Raw genomic sequence first — 25,912 nt, 5'->3', positions numbered from 1 at the left:
TGGAGAGGTGTCCAACACACAGGATATGCATCAGGAAACATTGTGACCTCAGATTTGGAAAACTGCTCTGGTGACTCAGGCTCCGATCCTGATAGGCCAGATTCCTCCAGTGCAACTTCACCAGCCGGCATCCCCTCAGATGGAACAGGACCACCCAGGGCTCCAGCCCCAGTCTCCAGTAGCTCTGTGATGGGCTCGGCCTGCATCTGGATCATGGACTCTCTGTCTCAGCCCACATCTGATGGAACACACATGTAGAAAGGTCATGCCTTTGGCCAGCTGGCCCAGTTGTAGTCAGTCTGCAGGCAGTAATTTCCGTAGTGATGCACTGTAGATGACAGCTGCAGGGCTCATCAACTGGAAGGTCAAACTTCAACAGCGTCAGCAAAAACCGTTGGGCTCTGAAGAACCCTTCTTCCAGGGTCTTTGCTGGATACAGCTTCGCCCACCTTTGCCAGTCGTCAGGGAAACAGCCTTGTAGTTACTCTACCAGAAGAGTGGCGTCGTCCCAGTAGTGTTGATTGTGTAGCCACCCCCACAGGTAGTTGGCCTCCTTCTTGTCGCACCAGTTTGGTAGCGTTGTGGTCAGTTCTTCACTGTCCATGACATGGGATCCCACCGCTGCCACCATATGTGAAGCAGAAACCAGATCAGACAGTGAGGAGACAGACAGGATGTTCTGGTGCTCCCCTCTCTTAGAGGCTTTTATTTACAATAGTAACAGGTGCAGGACAAATTGGCCAATAAACTTTGTACAGAAAATAACAAACAGGAGGTTAACAAAGACTTGAATAAATCTAAGATATTCTCAGTGTAAACTATTCTGGCAACAACTCTTTGCTTGTAACCCAACTCAAGTGTGGCTCTACTCTAGCCAACCTGTTACCTGCCCAGCCTGCTCTCCCCCAGGCAAAGGCCAACTGAGCACCTAAGTACTCCTTCCAGGAACTCCCTCCTGCTAGGAATGTTCCATCATGATAGCTCCAAAATACATTTCTACCATAAACGCGTAAAACAACAGTTTTACATAAACACACACTTCAATAACTTGTTCCATGGCTGCTTATTCCCGTCAACCAATTAAAAAAAAGAAGACTCGTAGACTAATTTGAGAAATGTGTAATGCACACCAGCACATCAACAAGGAAACAAACAAATGAGATAGGTTAAATGATATGATTATTCTCTACCAACACTTCGATCGCTATTCTAAAAATACATTTCACATTGCTAGAGCATGTTCGTTTAAATGGGGGGCTTTATACACAGTAGAAACATAGCTAACAAGTTACATTGTTTTAGTAACTGGCGTGCACAACAAACACTCGACTTTAGCGCCTTATGTCAAAGTTTTTGTCAAACGGAATGCACAACTCTCTTGCGGAATGCACAACTCTCTTGCGGAATACACAACTCTCTTGCGGAATGCGCAACTCTACCCAACATATTATCTTGAGATACAATAGTCTTTCTCCAATAGTCTTTTGTTTCAGTGTCATTGTCTATAAGTCACGGACATGCACTCCATGACGCATACACACGCTCACAGACGCCACACATATCACCACTTACACACCCACTCACTCACCCCTTACACTGCTGCTATATTGATTATTATTTATCCTGCCATCAGTCACCTTTTTACCGCTGTTTACATGTACCTCAATTACTCTAGTACTCCTGCACATTGTCATTACGGTACTAGCACTGCTGTATATGACTTGCATTCTCATGTTTTTTTTATGTAGTTTTTCCATACTTCTCATGAGTTTTCTTACTTTATATTTATACTGTATATTATTCCTTTATATTATTTCCACTCACCTTCATACTGAATACTGCATTGATGGGAAAGAGCTTACATACAAGTAAGCATTTAACTGTACTGTTTTACACCTGCCTTTTCCTATTGCAAGTGACAAATACACTTTAAAACTTGAAACTCTTAGGAGAGGCTATTTCTATTTCAAGTCAGCAAATAAATGCTGTTTGCAATATAAAGGTAAATACAGTGCAAGTATTCAGACCCTTTGACTTGTTCCAAATGTTATTAAGTTACAGCCCTAAAATGGATTTAAAAAAAAATGTTACCTCATCAAATCTACACACAATACCCGATAATGACAAAGCAAAAACAGGATTTTTTTTTTTTGCCACTGTATTAAAAATAGTCTAATGCACTGCATCGCAGTGATAGAGGCGTCACTACAGACCCGGGTTCAATCCCGGGCTGTATCACAACCGGCTGTGATCGGCAGTCCCATATGGTGGCGCACAATTGACCCAGCGTCGTCCGGGTTAGGTGAGTGTTTGCCCGGGGGGGGGGGCAAACCCTTCCCCACTTGGCTCATCGCTCTCTAGCGACTCCTTGTGGTGGGCCAGGCGCCTACAGGCTGACCTCAGTCTTCAGTTTAATGGTGTTTCCTAATACACATTGATGCAATTGGCAGGGTTTAGCGGGCAGGTGTTAAGAAGCACGATTTGGCGGGTCATGTTTCGGAGTACGCATGACTCGACCTTCACCTCCAACGCCCGTTGGGGAGATTGAGAGAAAAGGGGGAAGGGGGGTAACAACAACAAAAAATATATACCTTATTTACATAAGTATTCAAACCCTTTGCTATGAGACTCTAAATTGAGATCAGATGCATCCTGTTTGCATTGTTCATCCTTGAGAAGTTTCTACAACTTGATTGGAGTCCACCTGTGGTAAATTCAATTGATTGGACATGATTTGGAAAGGCACACACCCTGTCTATATAAGGTCCCACAGTTGACAATGCATGTCAGAGCAAAAACCAAGCAATTATCTGTACAGGATTGTGCCGAAGCACAGATCTGGGGATGGGTACCAACACATTTCTGCAGCATTGAAGGTCCCCAAGAACACAGTGACCTCCATCATACTTAAACAGAAGAAGTTTGGAGCAACCAAGACTCTTCCTAGAGTTGACCTCCCGGCCAAACTGAGCAATCAAGGGAGAAGGGCCTTGGTCAGGGAGGTGACCAAGAACCCGATGGTCACTCTGATAGAACCTTCCAGAAGGACAACCATCTCTGCAGCACTCCACCAATCAGGCCTTTATGGTAGAGTGGCCAGACGGAAGCCATTCCTCAGTAAAAGGCACATGACAGCCCACTGGGAGTTTGACAAAAGGCATCTAAAGACTCTCAGACCATGAGAAACAAGATTCTCTGGTCTGATGAAACCAATATTGAACTCTTTGGCCTGAATGCCAAGCATCATGTTTGTAGGAAACCTTGCACCATCCCTACAGTGAAGCATGGTGGTGGCAGCATCATGCTGTGGGGCTGTTTTTCACTGGCAGGGACTGGGAGACTAGTCAGGATCGAGGGAAAGATGAACGGAGCCAAGTACAGAGAGATCCTTGATGAAAACCTGCTCCAGAGGGCTCAGGACCTCACCTTCCAACAGGCCAATGCCCCTAAGCACACAATCAAGACAACGCAGGAGAGGCTTCGGACAAGTATCTGAATGTCCTTGAGTGGCCCAGCCAGAGCCCAGACATGAGCCCGATCTAATATCTCTAGAGACCTGAAAATAGCTGTACAGCGATGCTCCCCATCCAACCTGACAGAGCTTAAGAGGATTTGCAGAGATTAATGGGAGAAACTCCCCAAATACAGGTATGCTAAGTTTGTTGCCTTCATACCCAAGAAGACTCAAGACTGCCAAAGGTGCTGAGTAAAGGGCCTGAATACTTATATAAATGTGATATTTCAGTTATAATTTTTTATGCATTTGCTAAATTTTCTAAAAACCTGTTTTTGCTTTGTCATTATGGGGTATTGTGTGTAGATTGTTGAGGAAAAGGCTGTAACGTAACAAAATGTGGGAAAACTGAAGTGGTCTAAATACTTTTCGAATGCACTATACAGTATACCGTTGTTATGGACAAACTTTGTTCCAAAAGGTTGCAATGAGGCATAACATCAACAGTCATGAAAACTCATGTTATTTACTGCTCTCATAGTCAAGAAAAATACGGCATGCTATAAATGTAATTTAATATTTGCTTTTTACCAGATGGCCTACCTGGTTTTAACATGTAGTGCCCCTGTAGGTAGGTAGTTAGCCCTAGGTGGCTTTCCACAGTTCAACAAGGAGTGCTCTGATGAGGGGCTGCCTTGGCCCAAACCACAGCTATGCACCGTTTGCTCAGTCTGACGTGAGCTAAATAAAGAGGTGACTCTGCAAAGCATGTGCCATTTCTGTAATTAACTCCCTATCTGCAGGCAATCTGCCTGCCAGGCTTTATATAACCAGCATACATTGTTTATCAGAACACATTTACTATCAACTGTGGCTTATGTAACATCAATGAACAGGTGGCAATCATTTTATAATGTGGGAAAATTGTGACATGGTACAGTATGAATGAGGACTTCACTGTTTTTTTTTTTTTTAAGATGTAAGATATACCATTTAAACTGGTTCAATTCATATTGGGTCTGTGCAAGCCTCATACTTCTGTCAATAGAGAGTAAATTGCTTATTTATATTGGGTTTTTTTTTCGTTCTTTTTATTTGTGGACTATGCTTTCTTTTGTTTGGTGGTTTATGTAAGTTTTATGACACCCGTTGTCCCCCAGAGGAACATTTTTGGCTACAGAAGATGTCCAAGAGCCAAAGAAACATGCTGTATGTGCAAGCAGAAAGAAATGCATGAATTAGAATGTCCTCACCCAATGCGCTCTGTCCATGACTCAATAAATACTCTTACAATTGTATAAATAAAGAAGAAGGCATAGTCGAGGGATTCTGTGATACACACAACAAGTTCTTGACAACCCTCGACACATTCAATTGTAAAAGAAGAACCTGCTTCTCTCTTATCTAGGCCACATGACGAGGATTAAAGCAAATATTAGCGACTCCAAGGTCAGCCACCTATGCCCATAAACTTCTTACATCTGACAATGTAGTGATTCCCCCTACTGGCAAGGCCTGTATAAATAACATCTGGAACATCAATTACAAGCTCTACGCACCCAGATTAATTACAAATTACAGAGCCAAACAGATTGATTACTAAATCTCTAGCTGACATGGAGAGAGTCGCCCTCATCTAGTCTTCAAGTACTCTGGGTTGGAGTAATTGAAGAGCAGGAAGTCCATGCGGTAAAGGTTGTACAGCTTCTTTTGGTAAAAGGGGCTGATGTTTTGGAAGAACTGAGCTGCCATGTCCCCGTTGGTCCTGGTGCTCTTGCCTGAGGTAGGGAAGCGGACCTCCCCATCAGTGCCAGCCAGCCGCAGCACAGAGCGGGAGTCCTGCTCCAGAGTCTCATACTTCCCCACCACATCGTAGTGGACGAGGCAGGGGTGGCACAGTGAGTGGATCCGCTCCCAGTGCTCATTGAAGGGCTCCTCTCTCTGTGTGCGGGGATCCACCAGGTAGTACACAAACTCCTGGAAGGAGACGTCGTTGCCCCGCTCCAGCGCATCCGGCTGGGGTTGGGGCCGATGCCGGCGGATGATCTTGGTGCCGTAGCGCTTGTGGAAGGCCGTGTTGTAGCTGCGGGTGAACTTGTTGCGGTAGGCCGACACTAGCCTCTCGAAGGGCTCCCGCACAAAGATGAATTTCAGGTAGCTGCGCAGACGGCGGTTGATCTCGGAGGTAGAGTACTCTGACAGTGTGCGCAGGTTGCCAGCCACGTGGGCCTCGTTGGCAGGGATGGCTAGGGGCTCGTGGTAGCGTCCGTCCCCCGTCAGGACCATGAAGACGCGTTTCCAGTTGGTACAGGCCACCTTGGGGACGTAGCAGTACAGCAGGCCATGCTTATCGTCCACGATGAGGTGGCGGAGGTCGTCTGGGGTCAACACCCGTCGCTTCTTGGTGTGGGTGAGACACGCCTGCTCCAGCAGCTCCCGCCGACCACGCAGAGACGTCTGCACTGCAGACAAATCCAACTACGGCCACAGAAAGAGGACATACAAGGTCAACACTCACATTTAGAATTAAACACTTAAAAGTGATGAAATATTACATCTCTCCAAGTGATAACATCTTCATGTAGTCACATTCTCTGACTAAAACAGAGAAACAACAACGTTTTAATCTATCTTGTCGGATTAGTAAAATGAACTGGAATTGGCATAGCAACATCAAGGCCATCCACTGTGTTTCCCAGTAGACAGCCTGTGGCACTAGTCACATGCAATAGACAAAGTGTTTAACGTTATAATAAAGAGAAGCAAAAGATGTGGCTTGATTTGAGCAATGAGGAAGCAATAGAAGGATCAAGGATGGGCATGTTGCTTTGTGTTGCTGACCCACTGTGAATAATGAACAGAAGATAGAGGGGTTGCCAGGTGGACAGAGTCCAAGAGAAAAATTACACAACAGATAAGATTAGTTGCATCAGCAGCACCAAACGAACTGCTCTCTGTGTGAGAGAGAGCAAAATAGAGAGAGAGAGAGCGAAAGAGAGAGAGAGAGAGATGCAGTATCACTCAGCATACGCTGGATTCCTGAGATTTTGGATATTGGAGCTGAAAAAGAGAGCTTTGTCTCTCGGAGGAAGAGGGGGTACTGTTTTTATAGTAACCACTAAGGACCTGAGTCATAACTTCTAAGTCAAATCAAATGAACTCAACTCAGTCTTGCAGTAACGCTTGAGCCATTACCTCTGAGGAAAGTTCAAGAAAAAGGTGGTTGGTATGTAGTATGATGTAACAATATTTAATGTATAGCAGCAATAGTTCAGTTCAGAGACCAAAGGCTACCCATTTGTTGGGAAATCAAATGTGTCAAAGTGGTTCTCCAAGATCATTGCTTTGTCAAATTCTGGAAATCTGGAAACAATTACACATCAACATCAGGTGAATAAACAGTACATAACCGTGAGTGTTCACACGCATTCAAGGCATGATAGAATGGGGCCATTCTAAAGCTAGTCACCTGGTCTCCGTTGTAGAGGGTCTGTAGTGGACTTCTCCTGGTCTTCCCTGGGGCGATGCCCTTCCCCCCAGACTGCTCCACAGCTATAGGCACAAAGACAGAGAGGGAGAAAAGGCGAAACAGATGAATCATCTGAAAAGGGCATTATTGTCTGTTTTCTTTAGTGATTAGTGACGGGTACTCGATGTTCAAGGAACTTTGGCCTCACTGAGCATCCTTTTGGAATACAAAAAGACATCATATTCTTTACTGGTTGAGCTGTCCTGAACAGTATCCGACTCTATCACCCTCACCTTGTCAAGCAAATCTGACTGTGGCCAGTGCTGCTATAGCACACTGTAGTACAGTAGCCCATTGAGTTCTAATTTCAATATGTTTTACCTTATGCTGCATGATCTCACATGAGCCCCAGCACCTCAGGGCTGGAGGCATGTCAGTGTTGGGGCCCTCCTCACTAGTGAGAGGAAACGGATTGGATTTGCACATGCGCCAGTTGAATGCAGAGAATTGCTTTACATCTCACATGGAGGGAGGGAGGGACAGAGTGAGAAATAGAGAGAAAGAGAGAGAGAAAGAAACCATAGAAGGAAATGAGAAAGTGGGTCAAGAGGTCTTATCACATAGATTCAACACAACAAAAACTCGAAAATGATGTGTGAGAGGATCGTATCTTGATGAAATCTCGTCAACCTGGTAAGTGACTGTGTGATCACGCTCTCCGTAGCCAATATGAGTCAGCCCTTTAAACAGGTTAACATTCACAAGGCCGCGGGGCAAGATGGATTACCAGGACGTGTACTCATAACATGTCTTCACTGACATATTCAACCTCTCCCTGACCAAGTCTGTAATATGTACATGTATCAAGCAGAGAGACAGTCCCCGTGCCCAAGAACGCCAAGGTAACCTGTTTACAGTTGAGGTCGGAAGTTTACATACACTTAGGTTGGAGTCATTAAAACTCGTTTTTCAACCACTCCACAAATTTCTTGGTAAAAAACTATAGTTTTGGCAAGTCGGTTAGGACATCTACTTTGTGCATGACAAAAGTCATTTTTACAGCAACTGTTTACAGACAGATTATTTAACTTGTAATTCACTGTATCACAATTCCAGTGTGTCAGAAGTGTACATACACTAAGTTGACTGTGCCTTTTAACAGCTTGGAAAATTCCAGAAAATTATGTCATGGCTTTAGAAGCTTCTGATAGGCTAATTGACATCATTTGAGTCAATTGGAGGTGTACCTGTGGATGTATTTCAAAGCCTACCTTCAAACTCAGTGCCTTTTTGCTTGACATCATGGGAAAATCAAAAGAAATCAGCCAAGACCTCAGAATTACATTTTTTACAAACAAGTGTAAGCGAGTGTAAACACCATACGACCACGCAACCGACATACCGCTCAAGAAGGAGATACGTTCTGTCTCCTAGAGATGAACGTACTTTGGTGCGAAAAGTGCAAATCAATCTCAGAACAACAGCAAAGGACCTTGTGAAGATGCTGGAGGAAACAGGTACAAAAGTATCTATATCCACAGTAAAACGAGTCCTATATCGGCATAACCTGAAAGGCCGCTCAGCGAGGAAGAAGCCACTGCTCCAAAACCGCCGTAAAACAGCCAGACGATGGTTTGCAACTGCATATGGGGACAAAGATCGTACTTTTTGGAGAAATGTCCTCGAGTCTGATGAAACAAAAATAGAACTGTTTGGCCATAATGAACATCGCTATATTTGGAGGAAAAAGGGGGAGGCTTGCAAGCCGAAGACCACCATCCCAACCGTGAAGCACGGGGGTGACAGCATCATGTTGTGGGGGTGCTTTGCTGCAGGAGGGACTGGTGCACTTCATAAAATAGATGGCATCCTGACTCTCTATCGGTTACATGGACCTAACCCCCTCTCGCCGGCTGTGATCTCATGTTAACTGATGAAATTGCTGTACAATAGGATCTTGTTGCCATCTGATGTCATAGTAAAATCTAAGTGAGTGGATCTGCAATTCTGATTTCTGCTTCACTGATTTCTGCTCTCATAAAAGCCTGGGTTTTCAGCACATTAACACTAGAAGCTTATTACCTCAAATGTATCAATTGAAGGTGTGGGTTCACAGCTCCAATCCAGATGTGTTGGTCATTACTGAGACATGGTTAAGAAAGAGTGTTCTGAACACTGATGTTTAACTTTCTGGTTATAACCTTTTTCAACAAGACAGATCTTCCAAAGTATTACATGCTGACCAGACCGGACACATCGCGTGCGCGAGCGTCGCAAGATAAATGTAGAAATCCATGTTATTCAATTATTGCAACCACACTGCTCGCACGCACCAACAAGTCATTCCTATTTCTGACGAAGATCGCGCTGAAAGTCCTGCCTCTCCCATCTCCTCATTGGTTTATAGAAGCAGGTACCCACGTGCCATCTCCTCATTGGTTATACCCACGTGGGTGACAGAAAGACGAACTGTTTTGCCAGTAGTCATGGTAATACAATGAAAGTTTAGATGCGATCACCATATAAATTAAACAATGAAAAAGCCTGGAAGGAGGAGAGATGACTAGAAACGATTCGGTTGGCCGTTTAATGTGTGGATTAATTGTCGAAGTAGATGTCCTTGTGCATTTCAGGTAAAATAACAACTCAATGTTTATATCCCTGGACAAATTAGCTAGCAACAGCAAGCTAGCTAAATAGGACAAATTAACGTTAGCTAGCAAGTGCAAGCTAACTAGCTAAATTGCCATACATGTTTAATGATTTTCGACCTGTCCCCAAATGAATGTCATTGGTTTGTTTTGATATTTTAACCTGCGTGTCGTGATCGCGTTTGGTGTGTGGGGGGGGGCAAAATAAATGTATGCTTGATAGCGCACGATGGCGCAGCCGGTTTGGGTTCCGTGTCAGTGTCTCTGAGGGGAATTTGTCCTCGTTTGCTAACTACCTCTCTCAAAGAGTGCATTGTGTAAAGTCAGAACATCTGCTGTCTCAGCCACTGCCTGTCACCAAGGAAGTACCCCAAGGCTCGATCCTAGGCCCCACGCACTTCAATTTACATCAACAACATAGCTCAGGCAGTAGAATGCTCTAGTAATCATTCCTTTTTCACCCCAGCTGACAAACTAACCCTGATTCAGATGACCATTCTACCCATGCTAGAATACAGAAACATAATTGATAGGTCAGCTGGTAAGGGCTCTCTCGAACGGCTAGATGTTCTTTACCATTCAGCCATCAGACTTTTCACCAATGCTCCCTATAGGACACATCATTGCACTCTATACGTCTCTGTAAACTGTCCATTTCTTAATACCTGACAATAGACCCACTGTTTGATGCTTATTTATAAAACCTTCTTAGGCCTCACTCCCCCTTATCTTAGTAACCTACTGAATCCCTCATCCTCCACATAAAACACCCGTTCTGCCAGTCACATTCTGTTAAAGGTCCCCAAAGCACACATATACCTGGGTCGCTCCTCTTTTCAGTTCGCAGCTAGCGACTGGAACAAGAATTAAAAACACTCAAACTGTACAGTTTTATCTCCATCTCTACATTCAAAGACTCAATCACGGACACTCTTACTGATACTTGTGGCTGCTTCACGTTGTCTCTACCTTTTTGCCCTTTGTTCAGTTGTCTGTGCCTAACAATGTTTGGACCATGTTGAGTTGCTACGATGCTCTGTTGTAATGTGTTGCTGCCATACTATGTTGTTGTCTTAGGTCTCTCTTTATGTACTGTTATGGTGTCTATTGTCGTGATGTGTTTTTTCCTACTTCACATTTGTTTTGTATCCCAGCCCCCGACCCTGCTGTTATTAATTGACTTGCCTAGTTTAAAAAAAAAGGCTAAATAAAATAAAAAGCTACCTCGTACCCCTGAACATTGACTTGGTATACAGTGCCTTCAGAAAGTATTCATACCCCTTGACACATTTTGTTGTGTTACAGCCTGAATTCAAAATGGATTCAATTGATCATTTACATAAGTATTCATACCCTTGAGTCAATACTTTGTAGAATCACCTTTAGCTGCGTTTACATCTGTGAGTCTTTCTGGGTAAATGTTTAAGAGCTTTCCACACCCATTACCCATTATTCTTTAAAAAATTATTCAAGCTCTGTCAACTTGGTTGTTGATCATTGCTAGACAAAGATGTGCAGGTATTGCCATAGATTTTCAAGTAGATTTAAGTCAAAATGGTAACTCAGCCACTCAGGAACATTCACTGTCTTCTTGGTAAGCTACTCCAGTGTAGATTTGGCCTTCTGTTTTAGGTTATTGTCCTGCTGAAATGTGAATTCATCTACCAGTGTCTGATGGAAAGAAGACTGAACCAGGTTTTCCTCTAGAATTTTGCCTGTGCTTAACTCCATTCCATTTCTTTTTTTATCCTGAAAAACTACCCAGTTCTTAATGATTACAAGCATACCCATACCATGATTGTAACGGATATCGTCCTCTGCATCTGAAGAGGAGTAGCAAGGATCGGACCAATACTTAGTGTGGTAAGTGTCCATGTTTTAATAGTATAAACTGACCACGACAGAATACAAAATAACAAAGTGAATATAAACGAAACAGTCCCGTGTGGCACAAACACTGACACGGGAAACAAACACCCACCAACTAACAGTGAAACCCAGGCTACCTAAGTATGATTCTCAATCAGAGACAACTAACGACACCTGCCTCTGATTGAGAACCATACTAGGCCGAAACATAAACCAAACATAGAAACACAAACATAGACAAAGACAAAACAAAGGAAATAAAGGTCAGAACGTGACAATGATGCAGCCACCACTATGCTTAAAAATATGGAGAGTGGTACTCATGTGTTGTATTGGATTTGCCCCAAACATACAGTAACACTTTTGTATTCAGCACAAAAAGTGAATTGCTTTGCCACATTTTTTGTAGTATTACGTTAGTGCCTTGTTGCAAACAAGATGCATGTTTTGGAATATCTGTATTCTATACAGGCTTCCTTCTTTTCACTCTGTCAATTAGGTTAGTATTGTGGAGTAACTACAATGTTGTTGACCCATTCTCAGTTTTCTCCTATCACAGCCATAAAACTCTGTAATTGTTTTAAAGTCACTATTGGCCTCGTGGTGAAATCCCTGAGTGGTTTCCTTCCTCTCCGGCAACTGAGTTAGGAAGAACGCCTGTATCTTTGTAGTGACTACGTGTATCGATACACCATCCAAAGTGTACTTAATAACTTCACCATGTTCAAAGGGATATATGCAATGTGTACATTTTTTTATTTATTTTTATCTACCAATAGGTGCCCTTCTTTGCGAGGCATTAGAAAACCTCCCTGGTTTTTGTGGTTGAATCTGTGTTTGAAATGTACATCTCGACTGTGAGACCTTACAGCTAATTGTATTTGTGGGGTACAGAGATGAGGTAGTTGTTCAAAAATCATGCTAAACACTATTATTGCACACAGAGTCCATGACACTAATGTGAATTGTTAAACAAATGTTTACTCCTGAACTTACTTATGCTTGCCATAACAAAGAGGTTGAATACCTATTGACTCAAAACATTTGACTCAAAACAAAACTAAGTATTTGTTGTGACTAGCATGTGACTTTGCATGTGACTCCTGCTCTGATAAAACACACTTCCCCCTCTACATCGCTGTCATTTCATCTGCTCTACACATCAGCCTGCGTCACTGATTATGACTTCCGCTTTTGTGGAAGCCACGTGCACCGTGGGAGATTCAGAGAAGTGGGAGATTCAGTGTTGCGAAACAACGTCAAGATACCAAATTAAACCCTACCCACTGGGTACACGCTGGTTGAATCAACGTTGTTTCCACGTCATTTCAATGAAATTACAATTGAACCAACACGGAATAGATGTTGAATTAAACTGTGCCCAGTAGTTTATCACTACTCTATACATTAGTCCAAAGATAAATCAGAAGAATTTTTATTTTTGAAAAGATCATCTTTTAGCTTCTCCTATCAATGGATATGTGGAGATCACAGGATAGACCATAGCTACAGTGCCTTCGGAAAGTATTCACACCCCTTGACAAAAACTTTTTTTCTTCATATTTTGCAAAAAGATGAAATGAACGGTAACATTACATTTACATAAGTATTCAGACCCTTTACTCAGTACATTGTTGAAGCACCTTTGGCAGCGATTACAGCCTCGAGTCTTCTTGGGTATGACGCTACAAGCTTGGCACACCTGTATTTGGGGAGTTTCTCCCATTCTTCTCTGTAGATCCTCTCAAGCTCTTTCAAGTTGGATGGGGAGCGTCAATGCACAGCTATTTTCAGGTCTCTCCAGAGAAGTTCGGTCGGGTTCAAGTTCGGGCTCTGGCTGGGCTACTCACGGACATTCAGAGAATTGTACCGAATCCACTCCTGCATTGTCTTGGCTGTGTGCTTAGGGTTGTTGTGCTGTTGGAAGGTGAACCTTCAGCCCAGTCACAGGTCCTGAGCACTGTGGAGCAGGTTTTCACCAAGGATCTCAATGTACTTTGCTTCGTTCATCTTTCATCTTGCCGTTCTTTGGACACTGTGCCAACAAACCTCCAAACGAGCTTCAACGCCATACAACACTCCTTCCGTGGCCTCCAACTGCTTTTAAATGCTAGTAAAACTAAGTGCATGCTCTTCAACCGATTGCTGCCCGCACCCTCTCGCCCGACTAGCATCACTACTCTGGACGGTTCTGAATTAGAATATGTGGACAACTACAAATACCTAGGTGCCTGGTTAGACTGTAAACTCTCCTTCCAGACTCACATTAAGCATCTCCAATCCAAAATTAAATCTAGAATCGGCTTCCTATTTCGCAACAAGGCCTCCTGCACTCATGCCGCCCAACATACCCTCGCAAAACTGACTATCCTACCGATCCTTGACTTCGGCGATGTCATTTACAAAATAGCCTACAACACTCTACTCAGCAAACTGGACGTAGTCTATTACAGTGCCATCCGTTTCGTCACCAAAGCCCCATATACTACCCACCACTGTGACCTGTATGCTCACGTTGGCTGGCCCTCACTACATATCCGTCACCAAACACACTGGCTCCAGGTCATCTATAAGTCTTTGCTAGATAAAGCCCCGCCTTATCTCAGCTCACTGGTCACCATAGCAACATCCACCCGTAGTACGCGCTCCAGCAGGTACATTGCATTGGTCATACCCAAAGCCAACACTTCCTTTGGCCGCCTTTCCTTCCAGTTCTCTGCTGCAAATGACTGGAACGAATTGCAAACATCTCTGAAGCTGGAGTCGTATATCTCCCTTTCTAACTTTAAGCATCAGCTGTCTGAGCAGCTTACCGATCACTGTACTTGTACACAGCCAATCTGTAAATAGCACACCCGACTACCTCATCCCCATATTATTACTTACCCTCTTGCTCTTTTGCACCCCAGTGTCTCTACTTGCACATTATCATCTGCACACCTATCACTCCAGTATTAATGCTAAATTGAAATTATTTTCGCCTCTATGGCCTATTTATTGCCTACCTCCCTCCCTATTAATGCTAAATTGTAATTATTTTCGCCTCTAGGCCCTATTTATTGCCTACCTCCCTCCTCTTCTACATTTGCACACATTGTACATATATTTTTCTATTAAAAAAAATTGTGTTATTGACTGTATGTTTGTTTATGTGTAACTCTGTGTTGTTGTTTTTGTCGCACTGCTTTGCTTTATCTTGACCAGGTCGCAGTTGTAAATGAGAACTTGTTTTCAACTGGCCTACCTGGTTAAATAAAAATAAATAAATCTTTGCCTCGATCCTGACTAGTCTCCCAGTCCCTGTCACTGAAAAACACCCCCACAGCATGATGCTGCCACCACCATGCTTCACCGTAGGAATGGTGCCGGATTTCCTCCAGACGTGACGCTTGACATTCAGGCCAAAGAGTTTAATCTTGGTTTCAACAAACCAAAGAATCTTGTTTCTCATGGTCTGAGAGTCTTTAGGTGCCCTTTGGCAAACTCCAAGCGGGCTGTCATGTGCCTTTTACTGAGGAGTGGCTTCCATCTGGCCACTTTACCATAAAGGCCTGATTGGTAGCGTGCTGCTGGAAGGTTCTCACATCTCCACAGAGGAACTCTAGTGCTCTGTCAGAGCGACCATCGGGTCCTTGGTCACCTCCCTGAACAAGGCCCTTCTCTCCCGATTGCTCAGTTTGGCCGGATGGCCAGCTCTAGGAAGAGTCTTAGTGATTCCTCACAGTGTTCTTGGGACCTTCAATGCTCCAGAAATGTTTTGGTACCCTTCTCCAGATCTGTGCCTCTACAAAAATCATGTCTCGGAGCTCTACTGACAATTCCGTTGATCTCATGGGTTGTTGTTTTTTCCCACAGTTTTTTTTCAACTGTGGGACCTTATATAGATAGAACTTATATTTGCCTTTCCAAATCATGTCCAATCAATTGAATTTACCACAGGTGGACTCCAATCAGGTTGTATAAACATCTCAATGATGATCAATGGAAACAGGATGCACTTGAGCTCAATTGTCTCATAGCAAAGGGTCTGAACATTATGTAAATAAGTTATGTTTTTCTATTTTAATCCCCAATTTTTTTTTGATTAAAACCTGTTTTTGGTATTGTGTGTCGATTGTTGATTTTAAATCTTTTTTTTTAAAGGGGTCTGAATACATTCCGAAGGCACTGTATTTAGACCATAGCTACATAGAATAGCTGTATCTATACAGATAGACCATAACTGTATAGACTAGCTGTATAGACCATAGCTGTATAGACCATAGCTGTTTCTATACAGATAGACCACAGCTGCATAGCAAAAGCACCCCAGAAATGGAATAAACAGGCCATACTTGTGTTAAAATAGTGAGCAATTTACTTTTAACGTCTTCCAATTGCTTATTCAGCAAGAACAAACACTCAGCAGGTGTGACTTTTGACTGATTCAGCTTTCTATGGTGCCATGGGCATGTGGCAGGATTGGGACATATGCCAGCCTTGTTTGTTGACTAGACAAGACCCACATGATGCCAACGTAGGAAGATGTTGCTTGTGTGTGATGGTAAAAAGAGCATAGTAATGAAAGTGTGTGTGGGCCCAACCCAGTGAGCAAAATGTGTTTATTATTTAAAAAATACTTACAGTATTTTCAACATCATTATCTCATAAGGAATACATTGCTGCTTGAAATGACTTTCTGTTGTAACTTCAGTAACTCAGTTACGCTGATGTCAGCTATTCACAGAAGAAGAAGAATTTAGAATATAAATGATATCTGACAGTGAAGTATTTGAGGTTTAGAACAAGACCAGAAAAATCTAAATGTCGAAGAGTTGAGAAAGTCTGCTCTAGCAGAACTTGGATCATCATGTGCGTTTAAGTCCGTGGTACAGGGCTCACGACGTGCTCAACCTAAAAGGATGTCAGGAGAGAGTATAGACAAACTAAATATTATCTGAAGGATCAAAGGTCCTGTTTGAAAAGTAGACATGAACTATTTTCACATGCATTTTTTTCACATTTTACATGTCACATTGAGCTGACTTGTAAAGCAGGCTTGGCGCATCTAGCACCTTTCAGTAACTGACAAGTGTGTACACCCACCCACACGTTTAGTCAGCTCTTTCTCAGACTGGACATAGTACTGCTAAGTCCGAGGTGTGAATCCTTCTGCCCACAGAGGAGAGACACTCACTATAGGGAAATACACAGATATGTTTATTCTGAAACAAGTTAGTTTCCACCTTTTTGTGTGCACTATGTCATCAAGTACTGATGTTTATCTTGTTGCAGATAAAAACTGTACTTTTTTCGCTTAAGTTTTCATATACCGAATAAAAAAGAAAATGGTCTCTGGTCTTGGGACATGCACTCTAGCCAACAGCTCGCAGATACTGGTAGTCTACATGATGTGATTATTATGGATAGGAGCAAGAATATTTGTATTTGTCAAATGACAGTCAATCATCGTGTCCCCAGAATCCGACCCTCAATACTTATTGGAAAGGGGCATCAAGATCCCTGTGCACTTTCACCACCCTGTGAAGTTCATCATAACTTATTTCATGTGTCGCCTAATAAACTGCATTTCCCTAGTCGTAGTGTGAGTTCCAGACAACATATCATCGTGTGACTCCAAGTTTACTTCGATATAATGGTTACTATATTAATATTTGCGCATAAAGGCCTTACCACCGCCATTTCTCGCATAATACATTTTACCGACACAAATTGATCCCATTATGTTGAACGAAAGATTTATCTGTTAGCATTCATAAAATTGTACAGAAACTTCCTTTTTCCATCACAGCTGTTGTGATCATTTTTTATATGGTACAGTATGACTGTACTCGCATAAAAACTGTGGATGGTAACGTGGTTACAGATAAATATACCCAACACCCGGCCTGCTCACCGAGCTATCATCTAGAAGGCGGAGAAGGTACAGGTGCATCAAAGTTGGGACCGAGAGACTGAAAAACTGCTTCTATAGCCAGGCCATCAGACTGTTAAATAATTACCACTAGCCGGCCTCCGCCTAGTACCCTGACCTGAACTTAGTCACTGTTACTAGCAAGTTACCACCTGGTTCTCTACCCTGCACCTTAGAGACTGCTGCCCTATTTACAGTTGAAGTCGGAAGTTTACATACACCTTAGCCAAATACATTTAAACTCAGCTTTTCACAATTCCTGACATTTTAATCCTAGTAAAAATGCCCTGTCTTAGGTCAGTTAGGATCACCATTTTATTTTAAGAATGTTAAATGTCAGAATAATAGTAGAGAGAATGATATATTTAAGCTTTAATATCTTTCATCACATTCCCAGGGGGTTCGAAGTTTGCATACACTCAATTAGTATTTGGTAGCATCTCCTTTAAATTGTTTATCTTGGGTCAAACGTTTAGGGTAGCCTTCCACAAGCTTCCCGCAATAAGTTGGGTCAATTTTGGCCCATTCCTCCTGACAGAGCTGAGCTAATGTAACTGAGTCAGGTTTGTAGGTCTCCTTGCTCGCACACACTTTTTCAGTTCTGCCCACACATTTTCCATAAGATTGAGGTCAGGGCTTTGTGATGGCCACTCCAATACCTTGACGTTGTTGTCCTTAAGCCATTTTGCCACAACTTTGGAAGTACGATTGAGGTCATTGTCCATTTGGAAGACCCATTTGTGACCAAGCTTTAACTTCCTGACTGATGTCTTGAGATGTTGTTTCAATATATCCACATCATTTTCCTTATGATGCTCATGATGCCATCTATTTTGTGAAGTGCACCAGTCCCTCCTGCAGCAAAGCACCCCCACAACATGATGCTGCCACCCCCGTGCTTCACGGTTGGGATGGTGGTCTTCGGCTTGCAAGCCTCCCCCTTTTTCCTCCAAACATAAAGACGGTCATTATGACCAAACAGTTCTATTTTTGTTTCATTAAACTAGAGGACATTTCTCCAAAAAGTACGATCTTTGTCCTCATGTGCAGTTGCAAACCGTAGTCTGGCTGTTTTATGGCGGTTTTGGAGCAGTGGCTTCTTCCTTGCTGAGCAGCTTTTCAGGTTATGTCGATATAGGACTGGTTTTACTATGGATATAGATACTTTTGTACCTGTTTCCTCCAGCATCTTCACAAGGTCCTTTGCTGTTGTTCTGGGGTTGATTTGCACTTTTCGCACCAAAGTACGCTCATCTCTAGGAGATAGAACGAAATCAAATCAAATCAAATCAAATTGTATTTGTCACATACACATGGTTAGCAGATGTTAATGCGAGTGTAGCGAAATGCTTGTGCTTCTAGTTCCGACAATGCAGTGATAACCAACAAGTAATCTAACTAACAATTCCAAAACTACTGTCTTATACACAGTGTAAGGGGATAAAGAATATGTACATAAGGATATATGAATGAGTGATGGTACAGAGCAGCATACAGTAGATGGTATCGAGTACAGTATATACATATGAGATGAGTATGTAGACAAAGTAAACAAAGTGGCATAGTTAAAGTGGCTAGTGATACATGTATTACATAAGGATGCAGTCGATGATGTAGAGTACAGGATATACGTATGCATATGAGATGAAGAATGTAGGGTAAGTAACATTATATAAGGTAGCATTGTTTAAAGTGGCTAGTGATATATTTACATCATTTCCCATCAATTCCCATTATTAAAGTGGCTGGAGTTGGGTCAGTGTCAATGACAGTGTGTTGGCAACAGCCACTCAATGTTAGTGGTGGCTGTTTAACAGTCTGATGGCCTTGAGATAGAAGCTGTTTTTCCAGTCTCTCGGTCCCAGCTTTGATGCACCTGTACTGACCTCGCCTTCTGGATGATAGCGGGGTGAACAGGCAGTGGTTCGGGTGGTTGATGTCCTTGATGATCTTTATGGCCTTCCTGTAACATCGGGTGGTGTGTAGGTGTCCTGGAGGGCAGGTAGTTTGCCCCCGGTGATGCGTTGTGCAGACCTCACTACCCTCTGGAGAGCCTTACGGTTGAGGGCGGAGCAGTTGCCGTACCAGGCGGTGATACAGCCCGCCAGGATGCTCTCGATTGTGCATCTGTAGAAGTTTGTGAGTGCTTTTGGTGACAAGCCGAATTTCTTCAGCCTCCTGAGGTTGAAGAGGCGCTGCTGCGCCTTCTTCACGACGCTGTCAGTGTGAGTGGACCAATTCAGTTTGTCTGTGATGTGTATGCCGAGGAACTTAAAACTTGCTACCCTCTCCACTACTGTTCCATCGATGTGGATAGGGGGGTGTTCCCTCTGCTGTTTCCTGAAGTCCACAATCATCTCCTTAGTTTTGTTGACGTTGAGTGTGAGGTTATTTTCCTGACACCACACTCCGAGGGCCCTCACCTCCACCCTGTAGGCCGTCTCGTCGTTGTTGGTAATCAAGCCTACCACTGTTGTGTCGTCCGCAAACTTGATGATTGAGTTGGAGGCGTGCGTGGCCACGCAGTCGTGGGTGAACAGGGAGTACAGGAGAGGGCTCAGAACGCACCCTTGTGGGGCCCCCCGTGTTGAGGATCAGCGGGGAGGAGATGTTGTTGCCTACCCTCACCACCTGGGGGCGGCCCGTCAGGAAGTCCAGTACCCAGTTGCACAGGGCGGGGTCGAGACCCAGGGTCTCGAGCTTGATGACGAGCTTGGAGGGTACTATGGTGTTGAATGCCGAGCTGTAGTCGATGAACAGCATTCTCACATAGGTATTCCTCTTGTCCAGGTGGGTTAGGGCAGTGTGCAGTGTGGTTGAGATTGCATCGTCTGTGGACCTATTTGGGCGGTAAGCAAATTGGAGTGGGTCTAGGGTGTCAGGTAGGGTGGAGGTGATATGGTCCTTGACTAGTCTCTCAAAGCACTTCATGATGACGGAAGTGAGTGCTACGGGGCGGTAGTCGTTTAGCTCAGTTACCTTAGCTTTCTTGGGAACAGGAACAATGGTGGCCCTCTTGAAGCATGTGGGAACAGCAGACTGGTATAGGGATTGATTGAATATGTCCGTAAACACACCGGCCAGCTGGTCTGCGCATGCTCTGAGGGCGCGGCTGGGGATGCCGTCTGGGCCTGCAGCCTTGCGAGGGTTAACACGTTTAAATGTCTTACTCGCCTCGGCTGCAGTGAAGGAGAGACTGCATGTTTTCGTTGCAGGCCGTGTCAGTGGCACTGTATTGTCCTCAAAGCGGGAAAAAAAGTTATTTAGTCTGCCTGGGAGCAAGACATCCTGGTCCGTGACTGGGCTGGGTTTCTTCTTGTAGTCCGTGATTGACTGTAGACCCTGCCACATGCCTCTTGTGTCTGAGCCGTTGAATTGAGATTCTACTTTGTCTCTGTACTGACGCTTAGCTTGTTTAATAGCCTTGCGGAGGGAATAGCTGCACTGTTTGTATTCGGTCATGTTGCCAGACACCTTGCCCTGATTAAAAGCAGTGGTTCGCGCTTTCAGTTTCACGCGAATGCTGCCATCAATCCACGGTTTCTGGTTAGGGAATGTTTTTATCGTTGCTATGGGAACGACATCTTCAACGCACGTTCTAATGAACTCGCACACCGAATCAGCGTATTCGTCAATATTTTTATCTGACGCAATACGAAACATGTCCCAGTCCACGTGATGGAAGCAGTCTTGGAGTGTGGAACGCATCTCCTTCCTGAGCGGTATGACGGCTGCGTGGTCCCATGGTGTTTACTTGCGTACTATAATTTCTACAGATGAACGTGGTACCTTCAGGAGTTTGGAAATTGCTCCCAAGTGATGAACCAGACTTGTGGAGGTCTACAATAGTTTTTCTGATGTCTTGGCTGATTTCTTTTGATTTTCCCCTGATGTCAAGCAAAGAGGCACTGAGTTTGAAGGTAGACCTTGAAATACATCCAACGGTACACCTCCAATTGACTCAAATTATGTAAATTAGCCTATCAGAAGTGTCTAAAGCCATGACATAATTTTCTGGAATTTTCCAAGCTGTTTAAAGACACAGTCAACTTAGTGTATGTAAACTTCTGACCCACTGGATTTGTGATACAGTGAATTATAAGTGAAATAATCAGTCTGTAAACAATTGTTGGAAAAATGACTTGTGTCATGCACAAAGTAGATGTCCTAACCGACTTGTCAAAACTATAGTTTGTTAACGAGAAATTTGCGGAGTGGTTGAAAAACGAGTTTTAATGACTCCCAAGTGTATGTAAACTTCCGACTTCAACAGTACATACATAGTTATTGAACACTGGTCACTTTAATAATGTTTACATACTGTTTGGCCCACTTCAAATGTATATACTGTATTCTAGTCAAGGCTCATCCTATATAACTATTGCTGTACACAGCTTTTCTATTTATACTGTCTCTACACACCATCATATACAACGCCTTCAGAAAGCATTCACACCCCTTGACTTTTTCCAAATTTTGTTATGTTACATCCTGAATTTACAACCGATTCAATTGAGATTGTTTTGTCACTGGCCGACACACCATGCCTTTGAGCATGGTGAAGTTATTTATTACACTTTGGATGTTGTATCAATACACACAGTCCCTACAAAGATACAGGTGTCCTTCCTAACTCAGTTGCTGGGGTGGAAGGAAACCGATCAGGGATTTCACAATCAGGCCAATGGTGACTTTAAAACAGTTACAGAGTTTAATGACTGTGATAGGAGAAAACTGCGGATAGATCAACATTGTAGTTACTCTACAATACTAACCTAATTGACAGAGTGAAAAGAAAGATGCCTGTACAGAATACAAATATTCCAAAACATGCATCCTGTTTGCAACAAGGCACTAACGTAATATTGCAAAGAAATGTGCTTAAACAATTAACTTTTTGTCCTGAATACAAAGTGTTATGTTTGGGGCAAATCTATTACAACATACTACTGAGTAGCACTCTCTATATTTTTAAGCATAATGGTGGCTGAATCATGTTATGGGTATGCTTGTAATCAGCAAAAACTAGGGAGTTTTTCAGGATAAAATATAAATACATAGAATGCTAAGCACAAGCAAAATCCTAGAGTAAAACCTGGTTCAGGTCCAAGAAAACTGTGAATGTTCCTGAGTGGCTGTAATCGCTGCCAAAGGTGCTTCAACAAAGTATTGACTCAGGGATGTGAATACTCACAGAATGTAGATGAGATATTTCTGTATTTCATTTTCAATAAATTTGCTAAAATGTCTAAAAACATGTTTTACTTTAATAAATGTTGAATGCAGGCTGTAACGCAACAAAATGTGGAATACTGTACATATTTATTTATATTCTGGACTTTGACATTGCTCTTTCTAATATTTCTATATTACTACATTAATTTTCTTGTTGTAAATGTTTTGTATTGTTAGTAGGTATTACTGCACTGTTGGAGCTAGGAACATAAGTATTTCACTACACCCACGATAATATCTGTAAAATATGTGTAACATTTGATTTGATTTGTAGACAATATTCAAAATACATCAACATATGTTTATGGGGTTTTAATCTGTGATTTCCGACCATCCTCACGCACTGTTGACCAGATACAATGCTATTTTACAGTAAACAAATTGACAACAGAATTTCAGCATGCTTATAGGGAAGAGCATTCAACATGCATGGCACTTACACAAAGTGTGTAACACATACAACCCCTGCTATATTGTGGAGAATTTGTCATGTATTTAACTAGGCAAGTCCGTTAATAACAAATTCCTATTTACAATGATGGCCTAGGAACAGTGGGTTGACTGCCTTGTTCAGGGGCAGAACAACAGATTTTTACCTTGTCAACTCGGGGATTCAATCTAGCAACCTTTTGGTTACTGGCCCAATGCTCTAACCACTAGGCTACCTTCCACCCCTGTTAGAGTTACCTGTCTAACAGAACACAGAGGGTGTTCTTTAATTGAAGCCTCGCCAACATAATCCAGGTAGAATCAGCCATTCCCCAGGGCAGCCGTCTAGGCAGCTGTCTAGTCTTTGAGTAAAGCCAGTGTGTCTATGTATGCAGGTGACTCAAACAATACATATCAGTTACTACCCTGCAACTCTTAACAAAAAGAGGTGCAGTCAGTTTCAGATTTTGTGGCAAGAAATACGTTAGTCCTAAATATTTCGAAAACTAAAAACATTGTATTTGGGGGCACCCAGCCCCGGGCCCTTAGACTGTAGGAGGATACAATATGCATTTCTTTAGTAAAGACAGGTGCTGCTGATAATACTGCCATCGTTGTCGAGGCAGAGGACATGGATGTGTAGCCCATATATCTGATGGTGTCTGGACAAAAAGAGTATGCCAAGTCATACTCTTTTTTGGCCAGACAGCATCACATACTGTACATGGACTACATACAGTGTTGTCGGACAGAGGGGGGCTATTTCACTCACTCGGATGCTTTTTCTGGTAAGATAGTTTCATCCACTTGTGAAGTGAAGTGAAGGAAAGTTGGAGGGTGGCACAGTGCACTGTCAGGATGCTGGAATTATTTTGGATGAACGTGCAAAGGTAACCTACTTTTTTTTCAAACAAAGTGATTTGTTTGACGATCAGACGAAAACATCATGACTAGCTGTTTTAATAGCACATTAAAAGGTAATACATATTTACAATTAAATGACATCTTTACTCTAAACCCCATTAAGAAATGTTGTGGCGCTTGGAGCGTGAAGGGGGGGGGGGGGGGGAATCTGCCCCTGGGAGATGGTTGGATAGGAAGGATGATTTTTTTTAAACTTTCATGTTTAAATAGAAAGTATCCTATGACATAATGTAATAGCATAGTAAGAGTGTCCCTTCCTTAGTTGCTCACTTACTCTTACTCTCGCTCTGTAACATGAGGAACCTGGACTTATTACATAGTAGTTCTTTCCCCATATATGTGGTATAACAACAGCATACTGTGGAATTGAAATACATGGTTTATTTTTAATTCTCTCCATTGTTAAAACTTCAGACATAACCTGGGAGTGAGGCTAGGTTAGGTTATCTTCCCTCCTATCTTTCTCTGTCCCTCAGTATCACTCAATCCCTTAAGGGTATACGTTTCTTCTTCCTCTGCCCTAGCACAGGGGAGCACAGGAGAGCTGAGGAAACGAGTCCAAAAAGGCCCAGGAATGCTTAAGGGTCTCTCAGAGGGGGCTACCAAAACATTCCATGGTTCACACTCATAGTGCTCTTACTCATGCCCCGCCACTTTACCCCTCCATTGTGTCTCAACTCAACACATGCTAATTTAGGGAAAAATTGAGCAACAGTCATGGTAGTTAATTTCAGTTTGACATGATGCTTGTGATAAACGATTTATTGAATATGATATTTAATAAATGAGTGGGACTAGCCTAATGAAAAACAGCCTACACTCAGTGTATGTAATACACCAAAACGTCGCCCTATAAGAACATCATAGGGCACCATCTCATAGCACCCTGATGTGTGGTGATGCTCGAAACTTACCTGGCCTTGTGATGTTCTGAAAGTACAATATGACCATAAAAAGTGACCCAACGCATGTCGCCAGAAACATTCGTCCAACTTTGGGTTTTCTCATCCTGATTCCCCGAGCAGGCAGAGCAGAACACTCGCCCCGAGGTGGCTCATGCGAGGCAGCTCGTCTGATGCAGCTTTGCGAAAGAAGGGAAAGAACGGACCTTCATGCGGAAAAAGTTGGAAGTGGCACCGTTAGCTCAGCCTCTTCGGCAATTAGTCTATTCGCCTATGCCTATGTATATCCAACAATAAATAAACAGCCGCGAAAATATTGGAATGCGCAACAGAATGTCGGTTGTCTTTGTTGGTGTGTTCCGATAAATTATGACATTTTTAAATCAATATTTTCTGCTCCGGTGAAATGTCTCATCGCAAACATGTTCTGACAACCCCAGATGATAGAATTGTTTTATCAGAGTTCTCCGATCATTCAACAATTGTTGTTTCTTCAATTTTGTCAACCTTAAAATTCCCAGAAAAATGGTCGGCGGCACTTGTGCCTTGACGTCACACCCAACCCTAATACTTTGTAACAGTGACTGACACCACAGCTTTGCCTCAGAGACATACGAAACATAGACCGACACCGACATGACGTATATCTAAGCACTTCCAATATGTATTATACATAGGGATGACCGGGGATCAAAGTAACAGTTTTAGGCTTTTACTTATTATGTAAATAATATTTGTGTTACATTCATAATATGTGTATACAAACAACATAGGCTACATATTTTAGCTACCATTAGGCCTACACGTTGTGAAGAAGTTTCTATGACACCGAAAGTGGTGGAAGTGAAATGTCCCTCTGGTATTTCTCACGGGTTAATTGTAACACTGTCTTCAATTTTTTTTTAAATAGGTGTAATTGAAAAATATTCAGATTTTAATCTGATATTTATTTTTTATTATTTCATCTTTTAGGCATGGCATGTTGACACAAAACGGAGTAGCCAAAATTAATATAGCCTATTTTATTTAAGATACTTTTAGCATTAAAAACAACTGTAGCATTTT

The 25,912-nt window shown here is 42.7% G+C and overlaps 1 protein-coding gene across 1 annotated transcript; it reads right to left on the bottom strand.

Annotated features, from left to right (window-relative positions):
- Nucleotides 1-677: 677 nt before the first annotated feature.
- LOC115101710 (carbohydrate sulfotransferase 11-like) lies at nt 678-25,404 on the bottom strand. Its single transcript, XM_029621178.2, has 3 exons — nt 24,860-25,404; nt 6,924-7,006; nt 678-5,932 (listed from the first exon to the last, which is right to left on the bottom strand). The coding sequence occupies exons 1-3, from the start codon at nt 24,951-24,953 to the stop codon at nt 5,087-5,089; spliced, it is 1,023 nt and encodes a 340-aa protein (XP_029477038.1). The 5' UTR covers nt 24,954-25,404; the 3' UTR covers nt 678-5,086.
- Between the last annotated feature and the right edge of the window lie 508 nt (nt 25,405-25,912).

Source organism: Oncorhynchus nerka, linkage group LG20 (genome assembly GCF_034236695.1).
Source record: "Oncorhynchus nerka isolate Pitt River linkage group LG20, Oner_Uvic_2.0, whole genome shotgun sequence".
Lineage (NCBI taxonomy): Eukaryota > Metazoa > Chordata > Actinopteri > Salmoniformes > Salmonidae > Oncorhynchus > Oncorhynchus nerka.
Note: the sequence above shows the minus strand (reverse complement) of the source record. Positions and strands in the feature narration are given on the sequence as shown.

Bases quoted from the DNA above. Each gene is read 5' to 3' on its own strand.
- LOC115101710 (XM_029621178.2), bottom strand. From the start codon at position 24,953: ATGAGAAAACCCAAAGTTGGACGAATGTTTCTGGCGACATGCGTTGGG. The intron at 7,007-24,859 runs GTAAGTTTCGAG...TTGTGCCTATAG, and splicing joins TCAGAACATCACAAGGCCAG to CTGTGGAGCAGTCTGGGGGG. The intron at 5,933-6,923 runs GTGACTAGCTTT...CTGTGGCCGTAG, and splicing joins CCCTCTACAACGGAGACCAG to TTGGATTTGTCTGCAGTGCA.